Here is a 27,845-nt window from a genome sequence, read left to right as displayed (position 1 = left end):
AGGTACTTCTGCAAGTGTATAAACATATCATATTATAGACCACCAATCAATATCAAGTGCCACTGAAAAGTTGTATCAACCATCAAAACTTGAAAAAAGGCAAAACATTTCCATACAAATCAATGCTTTGTCTCAGTTTTCTCTCTGCACTTTCTACTTAGTTTATAATTAATATCAAGTGCCACAGAAAAGTTGTATCAACCATCAAAACTTAGTACACGAGTAGCATCAGCAACAAAATAATATGCAATATGCTTCACTGACATAATCACCTGATATCTCACAAGCACCAAGTAGGCAAATATACCCATTTAAACAAAAACTTCTCTTATAAATTTTCAAAATCATGAAAACATATATTAAAAACATTATCATTACATATTCCATTTTAGAATATTTATAAAAGTGGCTGACACATATTCAACCAAATTCATTTCATCTATATACTACAATATGACACATCTATTTTACATGACTCTCAAATTATCTCACAGTAAATTAGTTTCTTACTATGCCAAAATGAAAACCAAATCTACATAATTCGATCTGACAATGAAGGGAGTCTTCTAAAGAAATTCAACCCTGGTGACGGCAACCGGTCACGGAAGATAGGATGGCGGAGATAATAGAATCCACAAGCCATGGCCACCATCTTCGAAGGCACCAAATATAATATCATCGCCACAACCAAACACAAGAAAACAAAAATTCCGGTTGCACAAGGATCACGCCATGTAACCAACGCCTGCACGCGCTCCCCTTGCGTCGCCAAATCCCCTAATACTGTCTGCACACGTGCTCCCAGTGTGCGCAACTTATCATACCTTGCACGTACTGCTTCATAGGATCGTGTACTCGGCACTGCATCAAACTCCTCATCCAACTCCTCCCTATCCACCACATCAGCAAGTGAAATCTTCGGATCAAAATGTGGAAGAGGATCACGTGCACGAAATCTATAGTTCCACGCGCCAACAGCAAACACATAAAAAGCCAAAGTGGGAATAATCAAATCAGGGAACCAAACCAACATAACAAGTAAAGCGTGAACAAGAATCGTAGCTGTTGGATTCTTCCATCCGCGTGTATCCTCTATCCACCTCACGATCTCAATCAGACCTGCTACCACATTAATGATCCTATACCAATTTGCACGAACCTTCCTTATACTAAAATTGTGCGAATCAGCATCGAGCATATAGAACACAACCTCTTTCCTCAATGGCGGTTCAGACCTCGAAAGATGCCCCGCCACCATCTTCACCGCTGTATTTCTTAACACCTCCTGATGAATTACACCCAAAGGTTTTATATGATGCATCAACGGTAACATCGGTTGAGAGTACACGTGGAGGAAATCTAACCGTTGAACCGTTCGAACAAATCTAATTGCTATCTCAAGCTCACCCATCTTTTTCAAACCACCATGTGTTAGGACCAAAAGTGGATAAGTATTTTTATACACACGGCCTGTTTGAAGCGTAGAAACCCGTATTCGTACTTTACCAATACGGAAATCAGGCCTTGTTGATTCGTTAGTCATTTCAGTTTTTGAATTATCCAATTCGAAAAGTGAAAAACTGTCGAATACTCCAATAGTTAAAACAGTTGAAGGATCAAAAACTTTCCATGTGTATTGTTCATTCCACTTTGGTTCCAAACTATCTGAAATTGTTCTTGTTCGCACCCATTTGTTACCGTACTTCGCAACACAATAACCATCGGTGGAACTTTTACCGTTTACTGTTTTCATCGGTATTAAATTCTTGCAACCAATGATACCAAGTTCGATCGTTCCAACAGGTGGTTTCCAAAGTTGTCTTGCCGTTGGTCGATAATCACTAGTCACGTGAGCGGCTTCATCCATCACGTGATACCCTCCGTCAAAGCATAATCGTAAATGTAATCTTCCTTTGTAACCACTTCTTTTTTCGTCGTTTGGATCATCAAATGTGAACCAACGTGACCCCACATTCCGGTCATCAACTCTTCTCTCAACTGCCGCTAAAGGTATTTTCACAACACCCATTGTCACCGGCGCTTTAGGTTGTCGGCTTTCCAAACTAAAGACGATAAAATCACTTACCGTCAATGGCTCGGCTGCAACAAAGAGAAGATCCTCGTTCCACGAAACAATGCCGTTTTTAGTAACGGTTGTTTTAGTTTTTAACACTTGAAATCCAACTTGAGCTCGAATTTGATACTGAAACCACGTTTCTTTTAACGTCGGTGTCAACGGCGTTATATCTTGAGCTTCAAGAATAGTTACTCGAAGATACCAAAGCTTAGGTGATTGATACACTTTAGCTTTTGAATTCACATTATTAGTAGTATCACTTTTCCACGCGTCAGCAAATGATTCGTCGGCTTGCGTACCAATCCACGTGGCGATCATTAAGTCACCATGTTGGGCCCCACCACCTTCCATTCTATACCATTGTGGTGCAAGTGAGCTATCTGGTGGGTCCCTCACCGGAATCTCATTGACATCAAAACAAACACCACCAAGCAAACTACGATTTTCTTCTATTGTTTGTGGGTCCCACACAGTGATTTCAAGAATAGGAGAAGAATCATGTGCGTCACGTGCAAAAGCGAATGTTTGGTTCCATTCAAACGTCGTCGTTTTTCGTGCGGGTTTTGAATTAACATCATGACCCGAAACCGAAATCTTCACTATTGGGTTACCGTTTGTTGGTAAGTAACGCGCTTTCACGACGCGTATGAAAAGATAATGCATCTTTTCAACAAGATCAAACGTGGACCGTTCGATCAACATGCTGTCCATAGAAGCTTCCGATGTAAAACTAGCCGTTGATGCCGATCTTCTTATTGGCTGTGGATGTGGAGCGTTGATTCCGCTGAATCTAACTTCTGAATTTGACCTTGAAATTGATGCTGCTGCCATTTCAAATGCTTCCGGTGGATTTGCATCCACAGGATCTACAACTTCTTCTTGAACCGGAATCTGTTCAGGAACAGGTTCCGGTTCAACCTTAGGTTCTTGTTCACCTTCAGCCTTAGGTTGGGGCCCAGCTTCGGATGGCGGAGGTGGTGCTTCGGACGGTGGATCAGACGGTGGTGCCGGTGGTGGTTCAACTTTTTCCGGCTCAGATGGCGGTGGTGGTGGTTCTTCTACTTTTCCGGATGGCGGCTCAGATGATGGTGCCGGTGGATTTTCCGGCACAGGTACCGGAGGTGGAGGAGGAGGAATTTCTTCATCAACATAGTAAATTTTCAAGCCAACTTTTCCTTGAACCATATTGAACAAACTTTTCTTCTTCAACTCATAATAAATCAAAGCTTCTTCGCCTTTTTTCACAAACTGAGTCGAGCTGAGTCGAACTCGACCCAGAGAGTTCTCTCTCCGGGTTGGACCATGTTTCATATCATGGTAAACATCTAGTTCTAAAACATCTCCGAAAATTTCGTTACGTTCACCAACATTAAACGACAATGTTTCGTTCCAAACCGGGTTCAAGTCGCGAACCACGGTTCGAGTTTTTCTTCTTTGACCGTAGAAATCAATTACTATGTATGGACTTGAAGTTCCATGACCGTCCTTAGGAGCTAAGTTTTGTGCGTCTATTACTTCTACTATAAGTTTTCTAACAGTGGCCATTTTGGTTATTTTGTGGAAATGGTGTGTTTAAGGTTTGTGTTTATGTGTGTGTTATTTCATGCATGGTATAAGAAAGGTTGATGGTGGAGTTTGGTATTTTGTTGGTATGGTTGTGATGGGTATGAGGGATTTGAAAATGGTGGAGAAAGAAGGATGCATTATGTTAAGGGGAGTTATATAGAATTTTAGAATATGAAAAGAAATGTGGTTATTGGCTATTGATTTGGAAAGTGTCCATGCACTGATGTTATTTTTGGATTTTATAGGTGTTGTCATATATACCAAATAATATTTATTTTTTTTAAAAATTACCTTTTCTTAAATTAGAATTACGAACCTTTGAAACCTACAATGTCAAAAGAAAAAACACTAGACAAAAATTAATTGTCTCCAAACTTGTGTTGCATTGAGAAAATTATGATAAGCAAATCCTTAGTTGATTCAATTTATGAAAAAAAAATTGCTCAAAAAAGTTACACATTCATTATAATTCTAGAAACATTAATAGTTTGGCTCTGAGAATATTTTATAGGAAATTCCGAATTCGTATCCGAGTCACCATGTTTTTCCGCCAGTAACATTTCTGACGCCAATATTACTGAGGGACCATTTTTGTCACGAAATCCCCCAGTAATGTGTATTATTGAGGGATTTTAATCATTACTGTGGGATTTATTTGGCCAATAATCATCAAAATTCTTGTAGTGTCAATTAAATCCCCTCAAATTAGCTAAATTTATCTCAGCTAAATTTATCTTTTTTTTTTTTTGAAAGAAAAGATAAATTTATCTCTTGTGTTGATCATTATGTCATTATGTCAATAGCAAAATAAAAAGTATTTATTCATAATATCAATTATATAATTTTAGAATAAAAATAAAATTAGATAGTGGATATCTTAGCTGTACAATGCTAATATTGCTAAGAATATTTTCACCAAATTTTTTAAGCTAAGAATATAAAATTGTGAAGGGGAAGACATGACATGAGTAAGAAAAAGACATTAAAGGGTGTTTTTCTTATCTTGAGCTGCAAGCAGCACCTTTAGACAGTCCAATACCATAATTATTTTCTTTAACTTTATCATGTTAGGAAATACTAAACTATAGTCTTATTTTCCTTTTTTTGCTTTTGACATGTATTTTTCTTAGTAGGGAAGATTCTTTGTCAAACATAGCCTCTGCTTTATGGCCGTCCCTTGAAATAAAGGATTCCAAATTCTAAAGAAAATTACATTGGAATGCTAACTAAGAATGGAGATGGGGCAGGAAAAGGAAGCACTTTTATGTTAGGGGAATGACTTTTGTGTCACCGTCCTTGTGGCTTCTTATTTTGGATACAGCTTTTGAATAGTTATATGGTTTATTTTGACGAAGATATGACACAAGCAAGACCTTTTCACACGTTTTTAGGGACCATGGATGCTTAATTTGTGTGATCTTATCGACCAGGATATGTTGTCGTAATAAGTATATGAGTAGTTTTATTTATCTCGATCAATGATTTGAGATCAAATAATTTAAAATTATCTTGAATCTTGATTAGAGATTTGAGGATCAATTGCAATATTCTTCTTTTGTAACAGTAGGAAATCTAATTTTATGATCTCACATGTTGCAGTTAGGGTGGAAATAGGGTATGTCGGGTCGGGTTTTATAAGACACAAGCTTTTCCTAGCATAAAAAGTTTAAGCTCGAACCTGACCTTTAGAATGTAATAGGTCATGAGTTTGACCTTTTTGAAGGTCTCTCAAGCTTGGAAGTCTATTTAAAGACCTACTTTATATTAAGGCCTAAACTCACATCTTCTAAGTAGGCCATTTTTATAAAGTTCTAAAGACAATCTTTGTAAAAAAAAAAAACGACAAGTATGTTGTAAACGTGAAATTTTTGCAGAAAATAATGGTTCAAATGAATATGGTCACAGTTAAAAGGGTAGATAGAGTAAAAGGAACCAAGAGGATAAAATGGATTGTATTCTACTCAATGCAATTATCTTCTAAATTTTACTAATATTAAAAAAATTGCTAATATAAAGTATTTTCTTTAAATTTAATAAATATTAAGGTTTTATTATGGCAACGTAAAATTTCATCTTTATTGAAAATATTAATATTAATTTCAAATTTTATATAAGTGTGATATGTGATATATATATATATATATATATATATATATATATAGAGAGAGAGAGAGAGGTGCATGTTAGGCTGTTAGGCTTTTTTATATGCCGAAGTTTGGCCTATTAAAGTAAATAGGTTTTTTAAAAAGCCTAAGTCTGGTCTTTTACTAAAAAGGCTAGGCCGGGTAGGATAAGATTTGCCTTCAAAGCTTTGATATTCACTAAGCTTTTTTCACACATAATAATTGTATCATCGGCAAATTGTAAATAGGTAATGCTTATTGATACACCGTGACCAATATCATATCTGAAAAACAACTCGGCCTCAACAATAGCATTCATCATGACATTCAATCACTTAACTGCCAATAGAAAAAGAAAGGGAGAAAGAGGAACACATTGTCGAAGATATCTTTCTAATTGAAATTCATCAGTCAGTCTGTCATTTATCAAAACATATGCTGAAGCCGAACCACACATTCCATAATCTTCTTCCTCCACGAAGTTGGAAAATTCATTTCTTCATAACTAATTTCAAATAATTACAATCAACCGAATCATAGGCTTTCTCAAAATCAAATTTAAACAACATTAATTACTTCTTTAACTTGCGAGCGTCATCAACTGCTTCATTTGCAATAAGAATGTCGTCCAAAATCTGTTGGCCTTTGACAAAAGCTGATTGCGACTCATAAATGGGAGTGCCAATCACATTGCCAACCTTTTGGCATACACTTTCATCAACACTTTATACATACCTCTGATTAGAAAAATTGGATGAAAAATAGATAGAACTTGAGGATTCTCGACCTTAGGGATTAATATAATGAAAGTGGAATTAATGCCCTTCACCAATTTCCCATTCCTATGAAACTCACAAATAAAAAGCATGAAATCATATTTTTACCTCCCCAAGAACTCCTTGATGAAGCCAAAATTGATTTTGTCAGGTCCGGAATTTTTAAAAACTATCACAGTCCCATAATGTCTGCTTAACCTCTTCTTCACATCTAATGATATCACCGCCATCAGCTACGGTTAAAGACTTGAACTAAAGCGCATCAATAAAAGATTTGGTAAACATATATGCTTTGAAATAGTTTGCAAAATGATCACAACACAAATATAACAATTTTTTAAATGAAAACTTATTAAATGAGTTTGAATATGTGATGGGTGTTGTTTTTGTTTCTGATATAGCCTCACAATGGAATAGGAATTAATAACCGTTCAACAGCGAGCGGCAATTAACTATTACTCAGCAACGAACAGTAATTAATTGTCGTTGGAGAATTTTAGTAACTTCAAGGTATTTGCAATCAAAGCATAGGTGTCTAAAGAGCAAATTTTCTATTACAAATGGATTTTATTTAGAAAGTGGGCCTTTTAATGTTTGATTGGGATAGCTAAAGGTCCATTAATAAGTGGGCTTAGTCCATACACTTAACATGAAATTAATTAGACCCCTTCTTTTCCCACCCTATTGATTTCTCGCTCTCTATGCAGTTCGAATTATAGAATCCGAACGTCATAATTACCTCATAAAAACCTCCAAAATACGTTGAAAGATTTTGGATTTTAGAATTTAAATAGCACGTGCGAGATACTCGTAGGATGAAAAAAGTAATAGTCAATTATTGATCTTATATCTGTACAAATAAAAACTTTTTATTTGGAGAAGCTGTAGCTAACGTCTTAAATAGAGTTTTTCCCTAAAAAAAATATTTTAAACAGATTATAGTTGCCTCTGAGATATTATTTTTTGCAATTGTAAGCAAATGATACTTTGCTTAAACAAAAAAAAAAAAAAGAGTTGTATTATTACTATATAGACAACTATCTTAGTGAATAAAATATCATGGTCAATTATCCTCTCCAAGTTTAAATTAGTGAGAAAACTATAACAATCAATGTATTTCTAGAGATAATTCTCAATGACCACATTAGAAGAAAGCAACTTGCCTTTTTGTAGAAGAGAAATTGCAAGATGAATCCCTCTTCATCCACAAGAGGATGCAAGTGTAATCCTGCACCATGTGATTATCATAGATCAGTTAACTTGAATCACCCACATATGTTAAGTGAAGCCTTTTCACCAATACTTGTTCATGTTTGACACTCAATTCGTGGTCAAATTATAAAGTACATGAAAAAATAATTAATATTATATTTTACGATACTATATTGTAGTCTAAAGTATACTGCTTAATTGTATTTTTTTATTTATTTAGATACTTTAAATTTAACTATTATGCTAATTATTTTCCTTTTTTTGTACCTTTTTATTGCATATTGGTCCACTAGAAATTTCAAATGAAAATATTACAGAGCAGTGATTGATCAAGTTACATTAGTGTGTCATATTTGAGTCCTATTACACCGATTGATAATTTCTTTTGGGGATAAATATTTTTACAGAACACATTGTTAAATCATCTCCATGGACTTTTAAATTACCTGAAATCATTTGATATGGATCGAGATAACATCATTTAATAAAAGTGTTGAACCAAAGTATGTTTTTTTTTTAAGAAGAACCAAAGTATGTTTTAGAATTATATCTCTAAAATTTTGATGATAACAATGTATGGAAGAACAACTGAATACTCTAATGTATGTTTAAGTGTGTAGGACCATATAATTAAATTTTGACTTCAAAGTCGTTATGATATATCAAGCTCTGAGCACAAGAAAAAGCATTTTGGTACTCAAGAAAAAGCATTAGAAACTTCTGAAGACTTTAAAAATGATTTGAAGAAAGATCAACAAAAAGTCAAAGCTCTGATCAGAAGATGTTTTGAAGACTATGATGAGAACAAGATTTGATAGACTAAGCCTCAGAAGGAAACAAGTTATGACGACGTCAGCAGTCTACGTGACTCTGATTCGTTTGTTTTCTTCTGAAGAAAGGTCGCTTTCAAGCTCTAATAGTACAATTTCTCTTCTTCTGACCACGTGCAGAAACAAACAAAGAAATTCAAAGATAAAGAGAATGTAACATATCAAACATCTCAAGGACGAATTTGATGAGTTGGCAATCTTTAAATAATGACTCTATTAATTCTCTTATTTAAGGACCTGAGCACTTTGAAAAAAATACAACACTTCGAATTTAAGAGTTCTTAAACTAGTTTTGTAGACTTAGCTTGAATACTTTGACCAAGATTTTGTTCTTCTCATTTCTCTTTGGCTTGGCCTGACAATTCCTTATATTTTTTTTTTTAAAATCGAGTATCCTCCGCGCACGCAACTGTGGAGACTAATCCTTCAAGTCTTGAGTTTGACAAGACCTTGATTAAGTTAGAATAGACTCGTATCATCTCATGTAAGCGCTCGTGGGTAGTTCTTTATAACTCTTATTATTCTTATACCATTTTTTAAGCATAGAGCTTGATATTTGATGATGAACTTCTTTTTTTCATTTTGTTACTTGTTGGATTACCTTTAATTTAGTTTCAATTGAACATTCATGTTATGTGAATTTGTTGCATCCCTTACTTACATAATCATATTTATTGAGGGAGTGACCGAGATGTGAACCTTTGAAAAAACATGGACTGACGGTAGTGAACATAATGAATTGAATGGACTTCATAGTGTGTTTAATTAGCATACAAGTGCTTAGTTCTATGATAATATATTAATATTTATTTATTTACGAAGAATTTACTATTTTTTTCTAAACTCGGTATCCAATCTAAGAACCGATTAATTCGAGGGAACGAATACCACCGCCTACTTGCGGGATCCCATTTAAAGTCAGTCAAAACAAAGCTAATTATGGACTTGCACACCGAATAATGAATTGAATGGACTTTATAATGTGTGTTAATTAGCATACAAGTACCAAGTTCTATGATAATATTTATGTATTTATAAAGAATTTACTTTTTTTTTTAAACTTGATATCTGATTCAAGAACCGACTAATTCGAGGGGACTGTTTTCACCGTCCACTTACGGTGGCTCAAACCTGAGTTCTTGAGAGGAGTAAACTCTAAAATCTCAAATTAACCGCTAGACTACATCAAATGGGTACGAAAAATTTACTCTTACTTACAATAAATAAATGACAAGTTCTATGATGTATTGTTTTGATAAGTGGTCTATGTTGTAAATCGGTATTTAAAAATCGTCTAAAACATTAAGTATGATTGATGTCACCTTTTGAAAATAAAATATACCCTTCTTCATTATGACAACTGAGACATTAACATAATCGACAAAAATAATAAAAAAAAAACTTAGTATATAATTCAAAACTCATTAAATATGAACTCAAAAAGTGGTTGATGTTAGGACACGAGTGGTGAAAAAGTTGCTGTAAAGGTATGATGGTGGACTCATAGTCTACTTGGACACCATTGACAATTTCAGCTAAGAAACAAACTTCACATGGCAAGCATATTATAAGTACAACCTGCGTTACACATCACCATCAACTCATTGCACAGAAACTTCACTTACCCCTTTAACTCAATACCTAGAAATTTCACTTACCGCTCATCTTTTTCAACTTTTAATCCCCCACTTTACTAAATTTAGATTAAATTTTAGGAGAGGCATAACGTTATAAAATACTTAGAATTGATTATTCGATGTAAATCTGACATGATTTTAAGAAGTTGAGAATTAGAGCTTCTACGTTAAAGTGGTTCTTTGTCGTGATTTCAAGGAAAACGTGATTTGCAGCTGTCCATCCAAACAGATACTAAATATTTCTAATAGAATTGATTTTGATTCCGGATCGACGATTTAGAAATTTACTTCTATGATTAACTTTTAAGTTTAAATTTTTTATTCAAGTCATTTTTATGTAAATATATTCAAATATTAACCACTTTGCTTTCAACCCTTTTGGCCAAAATTAATTTTACAAAATTCAATTAATTTAAAACCATCTTTTTAATCAATGAAATATACAAAAAAGTTACTTATTGGCCATTGAGTCCACCATAGCCCAATTTCCTTTCCAAAAAGTAGTATTCTTGCCTTGCCCATCAAGTAATAGCTACTTAAATACATGTAAAATAGTCATCTCAACTATCTACTTTCAACAAATAAGACCATTCCATAGTTTTCTTTTCCACATATGGCTACTAACATTCTAACCATGACAAACCATAATTTTGAGCTTGATTGCAAGAAAATTCATGATTCTTTAGGTGGTTTGAGTCAACTTGTTCCATCTCTTGCTTGCTTAACCCTCCATGAAAGACAACAACTAAGGGAGACTTATAAGACAGTGTATGGTGAAGACTTGATAAGTCAACTTCAAAGATATGATGAAGATGGTTTTTCTTCTATGAAATTTTCTACTTTGTCTTTATGGATGCTTTGTCCACATGATAGAGATGCTTTTGTGGCTAGGGAAGCTCTTCAACAAGATGAGACTAATTTCAAGGCTCTTGTGGAGATTTTTGTAGGTAGGAAATCAAGTCATGTCGTTCTCATAACTCAAGCATATCACAAAATGTTTAGAAGACAATTGGACCAAGATATTATGAATTTGGACCCTCCACATCCATTTCAAAAGGTAAGGATATGTGTATAGACAAATATTAGTAAATTAGATTTTATGTTCATATTTTTCTCTTTTACCAGAGTTTGAGACCCGACTTTTTAACTCTTAACTTAAACCAGTTGAACTTATTGGCAAACACTCTTTATCGGAAAAAGTTTTCATTTTTTTTGCAAATTTAAAGAAAAAAGGTTTGATCTATTTGATTATGCAGATTCTTATGGCATTGTCAGCATCACATAAAGCTCACCAAGCAGATATTAGCCATCATATATCTAAGTGTGATGCAAGGAGGCTATATGAAACTGGAGAGGGAAGTTTAGGAGCTATAGATGAAGCTGTTGTGCTAGAAATTTTAAGCAAGAGAAGTATTCCACAATTGAAACTAACATTTTTGAGTTATAAACACATTTATGGGCATGACTACACAAAGGTACTAAATAATAAGATTATGCTAGTAATTATCCTCTTTTTTCTTGCCTCATTTAATCTATTTTCATTATTTAATATAGATTTTAAATTTGCTTATGTGTCTTCAATGCATTTTTTGTTTTAGTCTATCAAGAGGGGAAATTATGGACAATTTGGTAAAGCTCTAATGGTGGTTGTGAACTGCATTTGCAATCAAGCATATTATTATGCAAAGGTAACCCTTTTTCTAATCTTTGTTTCTTCTACAAATTCTAATTTTGGTCATAAAAAATTTATTCATAAATTAATTAGAAAAAATTGCCAAAAATTGTGTTTTTACTTTTTAGTTCTCAAGAGACTGATGAGTGACTAAAAACACATTGGTTAGATAGTCGATATAATACAAAATTTACATGACCGAAATCAAATTTTGCTAACTTTAATCGGATCAGAAACATATTTAACCTAATCGAATATTAGAATTGTATTAACAATTTGAGTTAATAATGGCAGGAACTATATGCAAGCATCAAGAGGGAAAAAAGAGACATAGGAGGTTTGGCAAGAACATTGGTGAGCAGGGCAGATATAGACATGGATGAGATTAGAAGGATTTTCCAGGAAAAGTATGAGAAGGAACTTGGTGATGCTATATGTGAAAGCATTCCATGTGGGGATTATAGAGACTTTCTAGTTGCCTTGGCTACAAAATCTTGTACCCCTTCTAACATCTATAGCAATTAGCAACAAAACTTGTTGAGAACAATGTAATTCATATTAGCTTTTTTGAGTTTCTTTATGAGTTGAATAACTTATGTGGCTTAATTAATTGTATCCTATAGTTTTATATTTGACAATGTTAAAAAAATTATGTCCCTTTTTAAGAAGCAAAGCAAATTTTGCTATCTTTTAAGTACTTTATGTGCAAACCATATTTTTTGGCTATTTCTTTTAGTTCTTTTATGCAACTATTATATATAGAGTTGAGTCAGAAACATGAGATTTGTTTGGTAATTTGGAGTCTACTTGTCAATGTCTTAGCAAAAGATGAATGATAAGTAAATGAATAAAATGTCTACTTGTCAATGTTGTTTTGAGTTTAACTATTAAACTAAGAAGATATAGTGGAATCTCATATTCCATTTTCCATGCTTTTTTCTTCTCTCATATGACATGTTTCTCTCCACTTGTTATGATATTTCCATGCTGGTCATCTCATTTTTTAAACGGCCATATTCACACAATACCACCAAACCACTTATGACTCCTATAATGCTAGTCACCTCTTAAATTAGAGTGTACTAACTAATACACATTAAGGACTTATTAGATGTTAAGGGACACAATAAGATAAAGTATTAATCTAGTTTTTGTTGAACCAAGCACAACTCAATTTTGTCTCGTATCATAAAAAACCTAGGTCAGAAACCAACTCGTCACTATCATAAGAAATTTATTTCTATGGTAAAATAAAAATAAAAATTATCTCCATTTTCATACTTATAAAAATTAAAGTTTAGTTGATTGTGAAGAAAGCTTATAAATCAAATTATTTAAATTTAATCAAATTTAATATTAATCGAATATGTTCTGCAAATAAATTATATGATTGTGAAGAAAGGTTTGTTTGGTAAGACAAAATTGATATATTAGAGCGTATAAATTTGTATGACTAAAGAAAACTTGTTTGATAGTGACAAAAAAGACTATTTTTAAAATTATTATCAAATTTAAAAATTAAAGTTGTATAACATAGGGTAGAGGGGAAATATAAGCATATTTGATTAATATCAAATTTAATAAATAATTTTAAGAAAACCTTTTTTTAGTCATACAAATTCTTATCTCCATTTTAATTTTGCTAAAAAAATACTATTTTTAAAATTATTTATTAAATTTGATTATATTTCCCCTCTATCCTATGTTATACAAGCTTATAAATATGTTCCATAAAAAAAAGCTTATAAATATGTGTAACTTTTGTATCTAAGATATAAAAAAGAAACCATATGTTCAACCAAAAAGACATAAGAATTTGTATATAGTGCATGGTACTATTCCTTAGTCGCCTCCACAATTCCTTCTCAACTCTCTTGTAGCCTTCTTATAGGCTCTTGATAGCCTATGTTTGGTTTTGCAGTGGAAAAATTACATTTTGAATGAATTAGTTTTGCAAAATTGATTTTGACTAAAATTGAATTGAAGGTAAAGTGGTTTATATTTGAATAAATTCATGTAAAAGTGAGTTTGTTTTTCTTTTTTTTTGAAAAAAAAGTGAGTTGAACAATTTATAAAATCAGAAGCTAGAATTTCTAACATTTCTAACTTCAAATAAGAATAAATTTTACAAACAATTTATATTACAAAGAAATCAAACATGTCAAAATCAATTATACACATCTAGAATCAATTTCGCCTCACCCAAATATGGAACCAAACATATACTTCATATGCTTAGATTTACCTTTCTTGAGCTACTCTATTGACTCTAGGTAGAGATCCTCTCCTCCAACCATACAATTTTTCTCGAGCAATAGATAAAGTGACAAGCACCACTGAAAGTCACACACATAACTATGAGATTCAGGGGTTCGGACCCGGAACAAAGTGACAAGCTTAACAATATCTGCATTGCCTATTGAGCTAGGCCTTATGGACTTCTCTAATTGGTGAGAAAAATATTCATCAGAGAGGATCTCATCCCCTTGATTCTCCAGCATTTGAGAGGAAGCAAATTACTCTTCTCTCTTAAAGGATAAACTTAGAAAAACAATAAATTATTAAAAAAAAAAATGATAGTACCATAAACTTTGAAGTATATATAACTCTGAGATTGTACCAAAAATAGCTAGCATGTAATTCGCCATGCAAACAAGAAGTATAAAAAGTAAAGGAATAGTTATCAGAGTGCTTATAAGCATAAAACCCGGGTTGTTTATCATAGCTTATTGACTAAGCTGCTCCAATTCTTCTTTTTCTACATGAATGTACTCCAGAGACAAAGTTTGATACAACAAGGACATGATCTGCAGCTTTCCAATAATCTTATTCAGAATAGGAGTAAGCAACATACTTGTCGTCGCTACACGGCATCAAAGTACCACCAGGTGCAATTTCAACATTTGTCTTTCTTGAGTAAACACGGACCCTCGGTCGGCCTGGTGGGGTGCCTACTGAAGTTGAAGACACATTATTTCTCTCAACATCAACATTGTTGCTGTCAGAGACTGAAGTAGGAATAGGCTTGGATGGGAAAGAAACTTTCGAGCAGTCATTTCCAGATGATGACGATTTTTCCTCCACTGTAACAAAAAACAAAACGTATATGAAATCACAGTATCATGTGTTCTAAGATCTAACTTTATCTCCTTCAAACTGACTATTTCAGAAGAGACATAGATTTTTTATTAATGTATTGCAAACTAAATCTTGAAAATTGAAATTACACCTCATTCTCATCTAAGACTAATGCCATTCAAAGTTGACAATTTAACAGTAGTATATATTTTTCCTAATATATATAGAAGGTACGGCACAAGATACAAAAATATATATTATTCGTCAGTTTATATAACAGTAGAAATGATAAAGGCTTTAGTGACTCACCTTTGTTATGTAGATTCTGGATGACTGGTGCAGGGTTTGCCGGCAATCCTCCAGCAGAATGATGCTGCAGACCGGTGTTATGTGGATTCTGGATGACTGGTCCAGGATTTGCCGGAAATCCTCCAGCAGAGTGATGTTGCAGACCGGTGTTATGTGGATTCTGGATGAATGGTCCAGGGTTTGCCGGGAATCCTCCAGTAGAATGTTGTTGCAGACCAGTGTTATGTGGATTCTGGATGACTGGTCCAGGGCTTGCCGGGAATCCTCCAGCAGAATGCTGTTGCAGACCAGTTATGACATTTGCCTTTGAGCGGTCAGACGACTCTCCAGTAGAATGCTGTTGCAGATCAGTTACAACATTTGCCTTTGAGCCGTTACGAAACAATTCAAGAGCTTGTCCACCACGAGCTGAAAAACAGAAGTTCAATGAATATTATGTCTAGTGCATAAAAAGATAACAGTCTCTTACATACTAATACGATGATGATGGTAATGATGAGAACAAAAAATTAATGTACATGTCACTATAATCCAATAACTAGATAAACAAAACAAAAATGCAATTGAAAGGTTCTTATAGTCAATATTTCGCTTTAGTAGCTTAAAATCATTTCAATATTCATGAAACGCCACAGGCAAGAGGAGACTTGGAAAGACACAGTCAAGTGCAAAGAAGAAAGATGTATAGTATAACAGTGTTATCAATGGCGGACCATTGTGGAAAGCAAAAAATCTGCCATACCCACCATGAAATGCCACGGCACCGCCATCCTTCACAAATTGGCCATGGCGTAAAAAAAAAAAAAAAAGGTTAATACGTTTTTACCCCCTGTAATTTGGGCGAGTTCCGGTTTACCCCCTGTAAAAAAAAAAAGTTTAGATTCCAACCATGTAAAATAAGATTCTTTGATTTTAGCCCCAGACTCATGTGAATGTGCAGAATTGCTGACGTGGCGAGCTGAGTGGCACGCTGACTTTGCATATCTGATTATGTGGCGTGCTAACGGCATAATTAATTTTGTTTTTCATTTTTTTTAAAGGTACACATGGCATTTGTACCTATTTTTTTTTAAAAAAATTGTAAAAATTAGAAAAAATTCAGGATTTTTTTTATTACGAAAAATATTTTCCAAAATTTTTTAAAATTATTATCGAAAATTTTGAAATATATATATTTCAAAATTTTTATTTCGAATAAAAAAAAATTCAAATTATTTTCGAAAATTTTGAAATATATATTTTTCGAAAATCTGAAAATTAATTTTCTCAATAAAACAGATTTTTTTTTTGAAAAAGAAGTTTTTTAAATTTTCTCAATAAAAAAAATCTGGAAAATATTTTTATTTTTAAAAATCTGGATACAAATTTATTTAAAAATTTAGGAAAAGTCAGATTTTTTTTCGAAAATTTTATTCCAATTTTTTTTTTACGATGTATTACAAATTTGAGAATATTTTTTAATATTTAAAAATTGAGGATACAAAAAAATCTGGAAATTTTTTTAATATTTAAATTTATTCTTATCTATTTGTTACATGTGTTATTTGTATTGAAAACTGAGGGCTGAAAAAGGTTGTTTTCTTTATATATATAGTATAGATTATATAAACAATATTTCCCAAAAAATTATATAAAAAATAAAAAATTTCCTAAACTTACTATATTTTGAAACTTTTGAAAAAAATTTAAAAAAATCCAAATTAAATTAAAATTTTAAAAATATTCTAAAAAAATAATATAAGCTAATTTTTAAATGTTTTGGTAAAAAAAAATACTTGAAAAAAATTAATATTTTTTTCTGAATTTTTTTATTTTTTGAAAAAAATCCAATTTTTCTTCGTTTTTTTAAAAAAATGATTTTTTTTCTTATTTTATAATTTTTGAAAATTAATTTTCATATTTTTTCTATCTTTTTAAAAATAATTTTTTGAACCATTACACACATGTCAGATTTTAAAAAAATAAAAATTAAAACAATTACACAGTGGCATGCCACATCAGTGTCCATTACACACATGTCAAGTTTTAAAAAAAAATAAAAATTAAAATAATTACACAGTGGCGTGCCACGTCAGCGTCTGGATGGGATCAGGGGTGTTTTGTGGAGAATCTTCTAATTGGTCAATACGAAAGACTACACGATCATGTTTAGTTCTTTTCAGTTAACTTTATAGTACTAAAGCATAAAGATATCAAGCCAGCATAAGTTATGACTTATGAGCACTCAATCACAAAATAAACAAATATGCATGTCCAAAAATAAAACTCTATAAAGATACAAGCTACGCCATACTTGCTTTTACAATGTTTTGTAGTTGAGAATAGTCAAATGCATGCTGAGATACAAATAAAGTCGTTTAAATTATCCATATCTATAGGCATGTGTTAGAATGAAACATTGAGACACTAATATTATAAAATACCTTTGAGTTCTTTCAAAGTTGTATAAGCAACCTTGGCTGCACTCATCTCTGCCTGCTTCTTGGTATTAGATTCTTGTCCAGTGTATACCTTCCCTTCAATCTCCACTTGCGAAGTAAATGTAGGCCTGTGAGCCTCACCAGATTTTGTAGTACTATAAACAGGCAACTGAAGTCCTCCTTCCTTCTGAATCAGTTCTTGCAAAAGGTTCTTGTACATCAGAATGCCCTCCTGAAATTAAGACAATCATATGGATATGTAAAGAGAACCAAACAAAAGAATTTAAGTTATAGAGTAAGAAAATTATTTAATCGGCTACAAGAGATTAAGACTAGCCTCTTGAACTCCAGCTGGTTGTAATGACTTAAAAGCAACTTCGGCAGCAGCATGTTCAGCATCCTTCAATGTAGAAAAGAACCTAGGACTCTCAAAGGTCTGTCCATCAATTGTAACTTTGCACCGGAAACGCATGTTATGAGGTGGACCTTCCCACTCAGGAGCATACTCTGGAAGCTTTAAGTTCCTCTTTTGAGCATAGTTTTGCAGTTGGCTCTTGTACAGATGCATCATACCTATGACAAAGTTGAATGTCGAAAAGTCAAAATTAATACGTAATACTATTGTCAATATGATTAATCATGAACAAGAGTATAAAACCAAAATAGTGAAAGGATAAGTAACAAAAGGAGCAAATATGTTATGTTCATATTATCACCTTCCTCTTTCTCAATTTCTCTTATTATGGCTTGACTGATCTATGTATCCAACCCACCCTAAAGCATTAAGGATCATTGTTTTTTATTGCTTTATAAATTCCACAGATCAAAGTTTACCATTCAACAAATCATTGAAAATTTAGAAGAAATTTACAGTTCATTTACATCCAAGTGTTACTATATCGGCATTATAGCTGACCGTACAGAACAAAACTCCAAACAATCCCTTAAAGCATGAAAGTTGAATCAAACCAACCGGGAAAATAGAAGTGATGCCTCCATAGTAAACAAAAGTAGTTGATAGATATCAGCCATTGTTTTATGGCGCATAACACATGCTATATTATAGAAAGCAAGGACACACTGACATGAAAATTGTTCCAATGCAATAAGGAAACATGTTAGTCATGTATCTGTTTCATATTTTAACTCGACATGGCCATTTAACATCGAAAAATAAAGCAAGGACACAGAACATGTTTCATTTTGTAAATCTTGAAGCTATGTGTGTGTTAAGGAGGGTGTCTACATATGCATCATCGGTTCTTTTCCTAAATTTTCAATCATGTGTGTGTGCATGTCCTACAGTTTGTTAAATTTGATGTTTCTCCGTGTCTATTTTGTCAAATGTCCAAGCCAACAACATTGCTTCAAAAGTTATAGTAAATATATATTCAAACAAGAATCAAATAGCATAATCATAACGATAAAACACAAGATGGAGCACAAAGACAGCGAAAAATGCATTTACAGAGTTGTGGAAAGAAACATCAAGTAACTACATATTCTAAAGATAAATTAATTGAGAAAAAAATATAAATGAAAATGTCTCTGATAAAAAATGTCTCTGATTTTAGATTTTGCATAAATCATGTTAATAGTAAACTCAAATTCCGTCGCTTAAATCTGCCACTACAAAAACCTCGCTCCCTCTTATGAAATAAAAATCTTAGTACCCCTCAACCGAGTGTCAAATTAACCAAATAAACAAAAGACCGAGAAAATAAAATTACTTTTCAGTTCTTGTTCTTTCACGACATTTGCAACAGCAGCAACAGGGCTACTGATCTGAATAGTTTGGCATACTGGTTCTGAATTTGGTTGGAACGCTTGGTTTGTAGGAAGTGTGCTTCCAACTTCAGGGTTGGGAACAGGCGAACCTACAGGTCCAATTAACTTATGTAAAGATTAAGATATATGGAATATAATTTACAAAAGCAAAACCAGAAAACGAGGAAAAAAATCAGAAACAAAACAAATCCTTATAATTCTAAGCACTATTTTCCTTCGTAAAAGTTAAAGAAAACCTCAACAGATGCAGCAATAGATAACATGAACGGTCAAATTCAATAATCACAATTTATCATCCAAAACCATTTAACTAAAACAGTAAAAGAAGGGAAAATGCTGAAACATCAACAACATGTGCTAAAACAACAAGGTTTTCAAAGTTTTCCCCGACTGCAATTGAGACCACGTCAGTCAATTTGCCGAAATATCAAGGATTGCAAGATTTAACCGTTGTTTTCATTTTTAATTACAAAAGTGTACCAAATTATTTTGAACATTGAAACAAAACAGCAACATATTCACTTAATAGAGAAAGCATACCAAACATAACAATACGGATATGTAGAATTCCTCTTAAAATCGAATATAAAAACCTCAGAACAACAAATAATTTTGGGAATCATGAAAAACCACACTTCAATATTATCAGGACCAATTTGAGTATTTACACGATGAATTAAAACAATTGTTATCTCTTACAAGTGTAAAACAAAAACGTATGCGTGCATCTAATCAAATCATACTATGATGTCAATTTATTACAGCACATCTTCAAATATCTCTACACAGATCTACTAATAAAAGATATAATCGGATGCATATGTAGAAAAATCATTGAATATAAATTAAATCCTCAAAAGAATGAAGAAAGTGAAAACGCAGAAACAACAACGGCATGTGATGTAATGACAACAATGACATGTGCAGAGACATACCTCGAGAAAATGACAAAATCGAAGAAGCGGGAGGAGGAGGTTGAGGAAAAGAAGAGAGATTAGGATGTAAAGGAGGTGAAATAGGGTTTTGATGAGAGAAGCCATTAGATGCGGAAATAGGAGCGTTGTCTTGGGATAATTGAACGAATTTTGAAGCAGGAAGACAAGGTTGAGGATAAGAATCGAAATTAGGAAGAAAAGGAATTTCTTCAGGGTTGTTTTGGGATGATTTCATGGTTTGTGAAGCGGAAAGACAAGGTTGAGGAAAGGGAGAAGCAATAGGGTTTTGTTCAGAGAAGTGGTTAGAGGCAGACTTCGCGGCGTTGGTTTGGGATGATTTGATGGCTTGTGAAGGATTGTGTGAGGTGGCTTATTTATATATTAAACCCTAATAACATTTCAGGTTACAAGAGAATGATCACTCACAACCCTCGTTTTTCATCTACCGTCGGCGGCGGTGTTTGAAAGGTTTGTGTGAGGTGGCTAATTTTCTTAATGTATATACTATATAAGTATATATTCTTCTCCATAAATTTGAGTAGGTGATACTCGTGGTTTATTGGCTATGGTTATTAACTTTTGCTCCCTGAACATAGTTCGAATCCACCTTTTGCATTGCAGAACTTTCTTGTTTAAAAAAACACAAAAGAAATGCAAAAGGATCCATATCCTAGTTTCGAACTCATAACATGCTGCTCGCCAGTTGAACACTACCGCTGGACCGCTGTGTAACTTGGTCATATATGTGCAAAACATAATATGTATAATATGAAATATACTATAATATGTGTATATAACCATTAAGACACCTTCAGATTAAGAAAATTATGTGTTCCATATCCTTTTGCAACTAGGATATGGATCCTTTTGCAATGCAAAAGGTGGATTCGAACCATGTTCACGGAGCAAAAGTTAAATAGCAATAGCCACTAAACAACGAGTATCACCTACTCAAATTTATGGAAAAGTATATATACTTCTATAGTATATACAATTAAGAAAATTAGCCACACCTCACACAAACCTTTCAAGCTCCGCCGCCGACGGTAGATGAGAAACGAGGTTGTGAGTGATCATTCTCTTGTAACATGAAATGTTATCAGGGTTTAATATATAAATTAGCCACCTCACACAAACCTTCACAAACCATCAAATCATCCCAAAACAACGTTGCGACGTCTGCGTCTAATCACTTCTCTGAACAAAACCCTATTACTTCTCCTTTTCCTTAACCTTGTCTTTCCGCTTCACAAACCGTCAAATCATCCCAAAACAATGCTGAAAAAATTCATTTTCTTCCTAATTTCGATTCTTATCCTCAACCTTATCTTCCTACTTCAGAATTCGTCCAATTATCCCAAAATAACGCGGCTATGTCTGCATCTAATCACTTCTCTCAACAAAACCATATTTCAGCTCCTTTTCTTCCTAACCTCAATTTTTATCCTCAACCTTGTCTTTCCGCTTCACAAATCGTCAAATCATCCCAAAACAACGCTGATATGTCTGCATCTGATCACTTCTCAACAAAACCCTGTTTCAGCTCAATTGCTTCTTCATCTCGATTCTTTTCCTCAACTTTGTCCTTGTGCTTCAAAATCCGTCAAATGATCTAAAAACAACGCTGCTATGTCAGCATTTAATCATTGCTCTCAACTAAACCCTATTTCAGCTCCTTTACATCCTAATCTCTCTTCTCTTCCTCAGCCTTCTCTTTCCGTTTCGATTTTATCATTTTCTCCAGGTATGTCTCTGCACATGTCATTGCTGTCATTTCAGCACACATCGTTGTTGTTTCTGCGTTTTCACTTTCTTCACTCTTTTGAGGATTTATTTTATATTCAATAATTTTTCTACATATGCATATTTTTTTTTTTTTTTGATGAATCAAAAGTGAAGGAAGGCATCAGGAGATTACTTATCATCCCAACCAGGTTGGCACCCCACAGCTACCCCCATCCTCTACCACCTTGCTCGAAAATTTTATTAAATTCATAGTACCATGTGCCCATGCCTTTCTCATGTCCTCCAGTGAAGAGAATTCAAACTCAAAGAAACCTCTCCCAAAAGAGACCAGTTTCCAATTCCCTGATAATTTCCATAATTTAGAAAGCTTCAGAAATAAATCCTTAGCCGTGTAAGGTTTATCTCCCTTACTCATAACCATACGACCATGGAGTAAGCGCTTGCAGTCATCAATTCCCTTCTCATAATCTTCCTGGGAAATCTTGATACTAAGTGAGTCTCCTTTGATTACAGGAAGCGGTAATTGTTCATCAATTGTTGTTAAAGAACCACAGAGAGCCAGAACAAAAGAAACCGTCGCAGGTTGGACTTGCTTTTTCGGAATGGGTTGAAGGCCATCCGCAACATACGGCCAAGAGCACACAAAGGCCATTGACGAAGGTGCACATGGGCCCTTCCCTGTATTCTCAGTCATAAACATGCCCGTAGCCACGCCTAGATCGAAGTAATGGAAGATCGTGGTTCAATCTTTGCAATACCTAAGGCATTGACACGATTGCGATCACCCCAAAATTATCAATCCAAACATATCACAGACAGTTGATGTCCACAAGAGAGAAACTGGGAGGAGATGGGTGCAGGTCAGCCGCAAAAACGAAAGGAAGCTGCCGGAAAATAAGAGGACGGCCGCGAAAAACAAGGAGAAGGCCGCCGGGAAACCCTAGCAGCCAAACCTAGCAGAGCAGTTCGTATGAGATGTGTGTACAAGCTTTTTTTTACTTTTTTCTTCTGCAGTCCGCACCTTATCAGAAATTCTGAAGTTCAATTGAGTACTTAAGAGAACACATCAACATCTCTACATATGCATCTGATTATATCTTTTATTAGTAGATTAGTTAGTTGATCTATGTAGAGATATTTTAAGATGTACTATAGTAATTGACATCATAGTATGATTTGATTAGATGCCCGCATAAATATTTTTTAACACTTGTAAGGTATAACAATTGTTTTAATTAATTGTGGAAATACTCAAATTGGTCCTGATAATGTTATCAGGGTTTAATATATAAATTAGTATTTCCCTTTAATTAAAATCCCTCCAGTCCCCCTCAATCAAACATATAGACTCATTAATTTGCCGACAGCGATTGAGACCAACTCGGTCAATTTTCCGTGTCAAGGATGCCAATATTTAAAACTTTGACTGTTATTTTCACTTTGAACTACAAAGTGTCCCAAACAATTTTTAAAAATATTGAAACAAAACAGTAACAGATTTACTTAAAATGAGAAAGCAGATCAAACAACATGAATCAACAGTAACAGATTCCCTTAATAAAATCGAAATAAAACCCTCAGAACAGACAAAGCAAATAATTTTGTGAATAACATGAACAAGTACAATTCGATAATCACAATTTATGTTCTAAAACGAAATGCATTAATTAGAGTAAATATCCACGTAGATCCCGACAAAAAACACAAAAAACCTGTTTGATCATGAGAAATCAATGTCATCCTTAAAGTTGTCAAATTAGTCTCTAATAGAACTAAAATGCCACTAAAAATTATACGAAAAAGGACACATTTGACATTCTTCAAAACCAAATTGGTACTTTTCATTTTTCAGACACCAAATACATGTCGACACATTGTATCCCAGCCAATTTAAGTATTTTCGCCATATACGGTAAGACCTATTTAATCATGAGAAATAAAAAGTACCAATTTCATCCTTAAAAATGACAAATGTGTGTCAAATTAATCTCTAAGAGAACTTAAATGACACATTTGACATTCTTAAGAACTAAATTGGTGCTTCTCAATTTTTAATAGACCAAATATGTCTCATATGTCTCCGCGTACATTTAGTCGATGGATAAAAAAAAATCTTTATGAATAAAACATTCTTTATGCAGTGATGGTATGAAACTTTTTGTATAGGGATTGTCTACCTTTAATTATATACATTTAGCGACTTTCTGTCCAAACTCAGCGTTATCAACAGCGAATTGCGGAAAACAATGAGATGCCAAAAAGCCGCTATTTGAAACGCCAAAAATCGACTATGTGAAATAGCAAATAGCTGTGCCACAAAAAAGCGGATGCCACATAGTGGTTGAAATAAGTCATTTATATAGAAAAGAAAAAAAAGGTATGCTGCATGTAGATAAAGAAGGGAATGATGGAAAAATGTAGCTTCCATATTGAAAGGTTTACATATTACAACGAATATAGAAGTAATACTCATTAACTCTTTTTTTTTCTACTTTTATAACAGGTCATGTTTGGTACACATGCAGATTCTTCAGTTTTATTGAAAAAAATCCTAAAATTTTCCTTTTTCCTCTTTTGGCGCCATATCAGCTAGTAGAAACTGAATAACGGTCATTGTTTCGCTAATACTGAAACTAGGATCGTATTGCGGTTTCCGTAGTCGATTCATCAAAATCTGCTATACTATAACACTATCGTTCTACTATCGCCGCTATTTGACAATACTATCTAAACTATCTTGGAGAACTTATGAAATTAAGCTCAAAACAGCTTATGAACAATGTCATAAGCTGGTTTCATAAGTTCTCCAAAACAGCCAATCCAAACAGGCCTTACTTCTATAACACAGTCAAATTGTTTTCGTATAAGCTACAAGTTATTTTCATAAGTTATCCTGATTAACTTATTAAAATAACCTGAAAAAAAAATTTATAATCAAGTTCTTATGCCAACAAATCAAATCCATAAAAAAAAAAAAAATAAACATAATCAACATCAGATCAGAAAAGGGCACAAACCCATAATGTTGACATGTCATAAGCTGTATTCATAAGTTCAATCACCCAAACAACATTATCACCTATGAAGCACGGATACGGACACGGACACTGACATGCCGACACAACTATTTTTTTTTTAAAAAACACATAATTCAATGTAATTATATATGTCGGTGTCGTGTCGGACACGACATGTGTCTGACACTGGGACATGCCTTATCCGAGGACTGTCCGTGCTTCATAGATTATCACAAAACTTACGCCAGCAGATAAACTCAAATAAATCAATTCAAACAAAACCTAAATCTTAAAATACCTAAACAAATATTCAATGCATGTGTAAACAAATTAAATCAACAAAATCAAAACCACAAAAACATTAACAACAATCATAAATTTCGTTATGTCAGCAGATAAACTCAAATAAGTCAATTCGATCACAAAAATTTCCTTATAACATATAATATTTTAATGCATGTGAACAAAAACAAAATCAAAATCAAAATCACAAAATTAACAACAAAACCAAAACCATACCTTGAGACATGGATGAAACTGAACCAGCAGACAAACAAGGTTGTGGTTGAGGAAAAGAACCAAAATCTTGAAGAAAAGGAGAACCAGGAGTAGGGTTTTTCATCAATTCCAAATGATGAAAAGCAACCATAGCAGCAGAATCTTGAGACCCCTTAACATTGCGTGATGGTTCAGGCGAAGAGAAGGAAACGGAGTTAACAGTAACAGTTGTTGAGAAACGAGTATTGTGTGGTGGTCCTTCACGGGTTGTTAGGTATTCCGGAAGAGGGTATGAATTTTTCTGACATAGTTCTTGAAGTTTGGTCTTGTACATTGTTGAACGATGATGATGTTTTTTTGTTTAAGGTTTTGGTTTTTTTTTCTCGTGTTGGAGTGGTTTTAATGTTTTGGTTTTTGGTTTGGTTTATATATGTTGGATGAATACACTGACAGTGTAATGGAAAAGAATGATGGTGAGGTGGTACTATGGTATTACTAGCTATATGTTACACGTGTAACATTTATATTGGAAAACTTATTTTAATGTTGTTTTGTATTGAAACTTGTGTATTGGAAAAGTTTTGAAAAGTCCGGTGAGACATACTTCCATTAGTCACATTTATAAACTTTAATGTGTTTTCTATTGGAACATGTGTGTTGGTAGAGTTTCGAAAAGTCCGTTGAGACGTACTCTCTCTGGTCATATTTATAAGCAAAAAAATTACTACCTCCGTCCCAATTTAATTGACACAATTTTGTTTTTCACACATATTAAGAAAAATGTATAAATAAAGGGGAAAGTGGAATATATTGTATTGAGAATGATAAAAGTAGTATTATTTAGTGTTATATTGTATTGGGAATGATAAAAGTTGTATTGAAAATTGAAATGGGTCAGTTATTTTGGGACACTTTTTTTTAGAAAATGGGTCAGTTATTCTGGGACGGAGGGAGTACTTTTTAGGTATATTGAATAATTTATGTATCCGGTCACATTTATAGATTAGATACATTAATTATTCAATTTATCTAAAAAATTGTTTTTTGCTTGTAAATGTAGCCGGAGGGAGTATGAGTTTAGATAAGGATTACCAATACTAGCGACGAGATGGAGAAAAGTCGATAAGGTATTAGAATCGATATGAATCCTCTAAGTAAGATCAAATGGTTGATTGGTTTGTGTATCATAAATGGCGTAAAGCGTGTAACTATTTGATCAATGTATTTATGTGGCGTTGTCAACTACCTATGAAAGAGAAATTCATTGTAAAAAAAAAAAGAACACTATCTTATTATGAGAAAAACGTCTAAGCTTCTTAACATCTAATTAAGTTGAGTGTTAGAGTGTCGTTATAAGTCCATCAACGGGCCACTGATACCAGTGACAAGTTGGGGAACATCAAATAAGGTTTAGGAATCGATCAAAGTCCTCCAAGTTAGATTAAATGTTAAGTTTTAAGTTAAATATTTTAGTTTTTTGGTAGGAATGGTGTAGGCTTGAAACTTTAGAGTGTATTTCTTTTAAGGTCTTAAGTTTGAATCCTCTCGATGTCAATTACCGTGAGCTAATCCTTACAAAATTTTGTTTTGTTTTTGAATGGGGACCCGTTATTTGACAGCGGAATTGATCTCCTGAATTAGTCAGTTTTTAGACTAGATACATAGTTTTTTTTTTAAAAAAAAGTTTTAAAAAAATTAAAAGTTGTATCAAAGTTTGGTCCATCTAATTCTAATTCAACGACTTTGAATGTGTCAGTCGCGTCACTGTAGGTTTTCTGACGGCAAGAAATCTGATTTCCAAATATTTATCCTAAAATAAATATCATTTTTCAAGTATTAATTTTAGGGTCTTGCTAACTAAGCCCTGAGGGCAATGATTAAGGATTCCAATAATAGGAACTTTGTCTTGGAAATACAAGTTTTACTCTTTTTCATAGCAATAATTACACTACTTTTCAATGCAAATTTACTTATTTTAGCATTTTAACCAATGCCTCAAGGGCAATGGTTAGCATTCCCCGAGTCTTGACTAAAAGAAGAAAAAGTAGGGAAAAAAAAAAAACCAAAGGCAATGAATTAATAAAATACTTACCTTTTTTCTTATAAATAACATGAAAAAAAAAAAAAAAAAGTTCTCTTGGATTAGACCACTCTTGATTGA

At 33.3% G+C, this 27,845-nt stretch overlaps 3 protein-coding genes across 4 annotated transcripts; 1 reads left to right on the top strand and 2 right to left on the bottom strand.

The window, feature by feature from the left end:
• Positions 1–310: 310 nt before the first annotated feature.
• LOC146913661 (C2 calcium/lipid-binding plant phosphoribosyltransferase family protein) lies at positions 311–3,768 on the bottom strand. The gene has a single exon (XM_085716891.1). It carries the CDS (start codon positions 3,620–3,622, stop codon positions 533–535), a length of 3,090 nt encoding a protein of 1,029 aa, XP_085573017.1. The 5' UTR covers positions 3,623–3,768; the 3' UTR covers positions 311–532.
• A 6,981-nt stretch (positions 3,769–10,749) lies between these two features.
• On the top strand, positions 10,750–12,590 carry LOC146913660 (uncharacterized). The gene is made up of 4 exons (XM_085716890.1): positions 10,750–11,278; positions 11,478–11,696; positions 11,820–11,909; positions 12,188–12,590. The coding sequence occupies exons 1-4, from the start codon at positions 10,835–10,837 to the stop codon at positions 12,416–12,418; spliced, it is 984 nt and encodes a 327-aa protein (XP_085573016.1). The 5' UTR covers positions 10,750–10,834; the 3' UTR covers positions 12,419–12,590.
• A 1,880-nt stretch (positions 12,591–14,470) lies between these two features.
• On the bottom strand, positions 14,471–26,079 carry LOC146913659 (uncharacterized). Of its 2 annotated transcripts, none has more exons than XM_085716887.1 (6): positions 25,706–26,079; positions 19,431–19,577; positions 18,038–18,273; positions 17,704–17,932; positions 15,281–15,688; positions 14,471–14,976 (listed from the first exon to the last, which is right to left on the bottom strand). In XM_085716887.1, the coding sequence occupies exons 1-6, from the start codon at positions 26,016–26,018 to the stop codon at positions 14,720–14,722; spliced, it is 1,590 nt and encodes a 529-aa protein (XP_085573013.1). In that variant the 5' UTR covers positions 26,019–26,079; the 3' UTR covers positions 14,471–14,719. The 2 variants fall into 2 exon arrangements, with proteins under 2 accessions (XP_085573013.1, XP_085573014.1); XM_085716888.1 differs by lacking the exon at positions 25,706–26,079 and adding an exon at positions 20,424–22,099.
• Between the last annotated feature and the right edge of the window lie 1,766 nt (positions 26,080–27,845).

The sequence above is a fragment of the Medicago sativa genome, chromosome 6 (genome assembly GCF_051527215.1).
Source record: "Medicago sativa cultivar Bolivia chromosome 6, Bolivia_mono, whole genome shotgun sequence".
NCBI classification, from domain to species: domain Eukaryota; kingdom Viridiplantae; phylum Streptophyta; class Magnoliopsida; order Fabales; family Fabaceae; genus Medicago; species Medicago sativa.
This window is presented reverse-complemented; position numbering and strand designations above follow the sequence as displayed.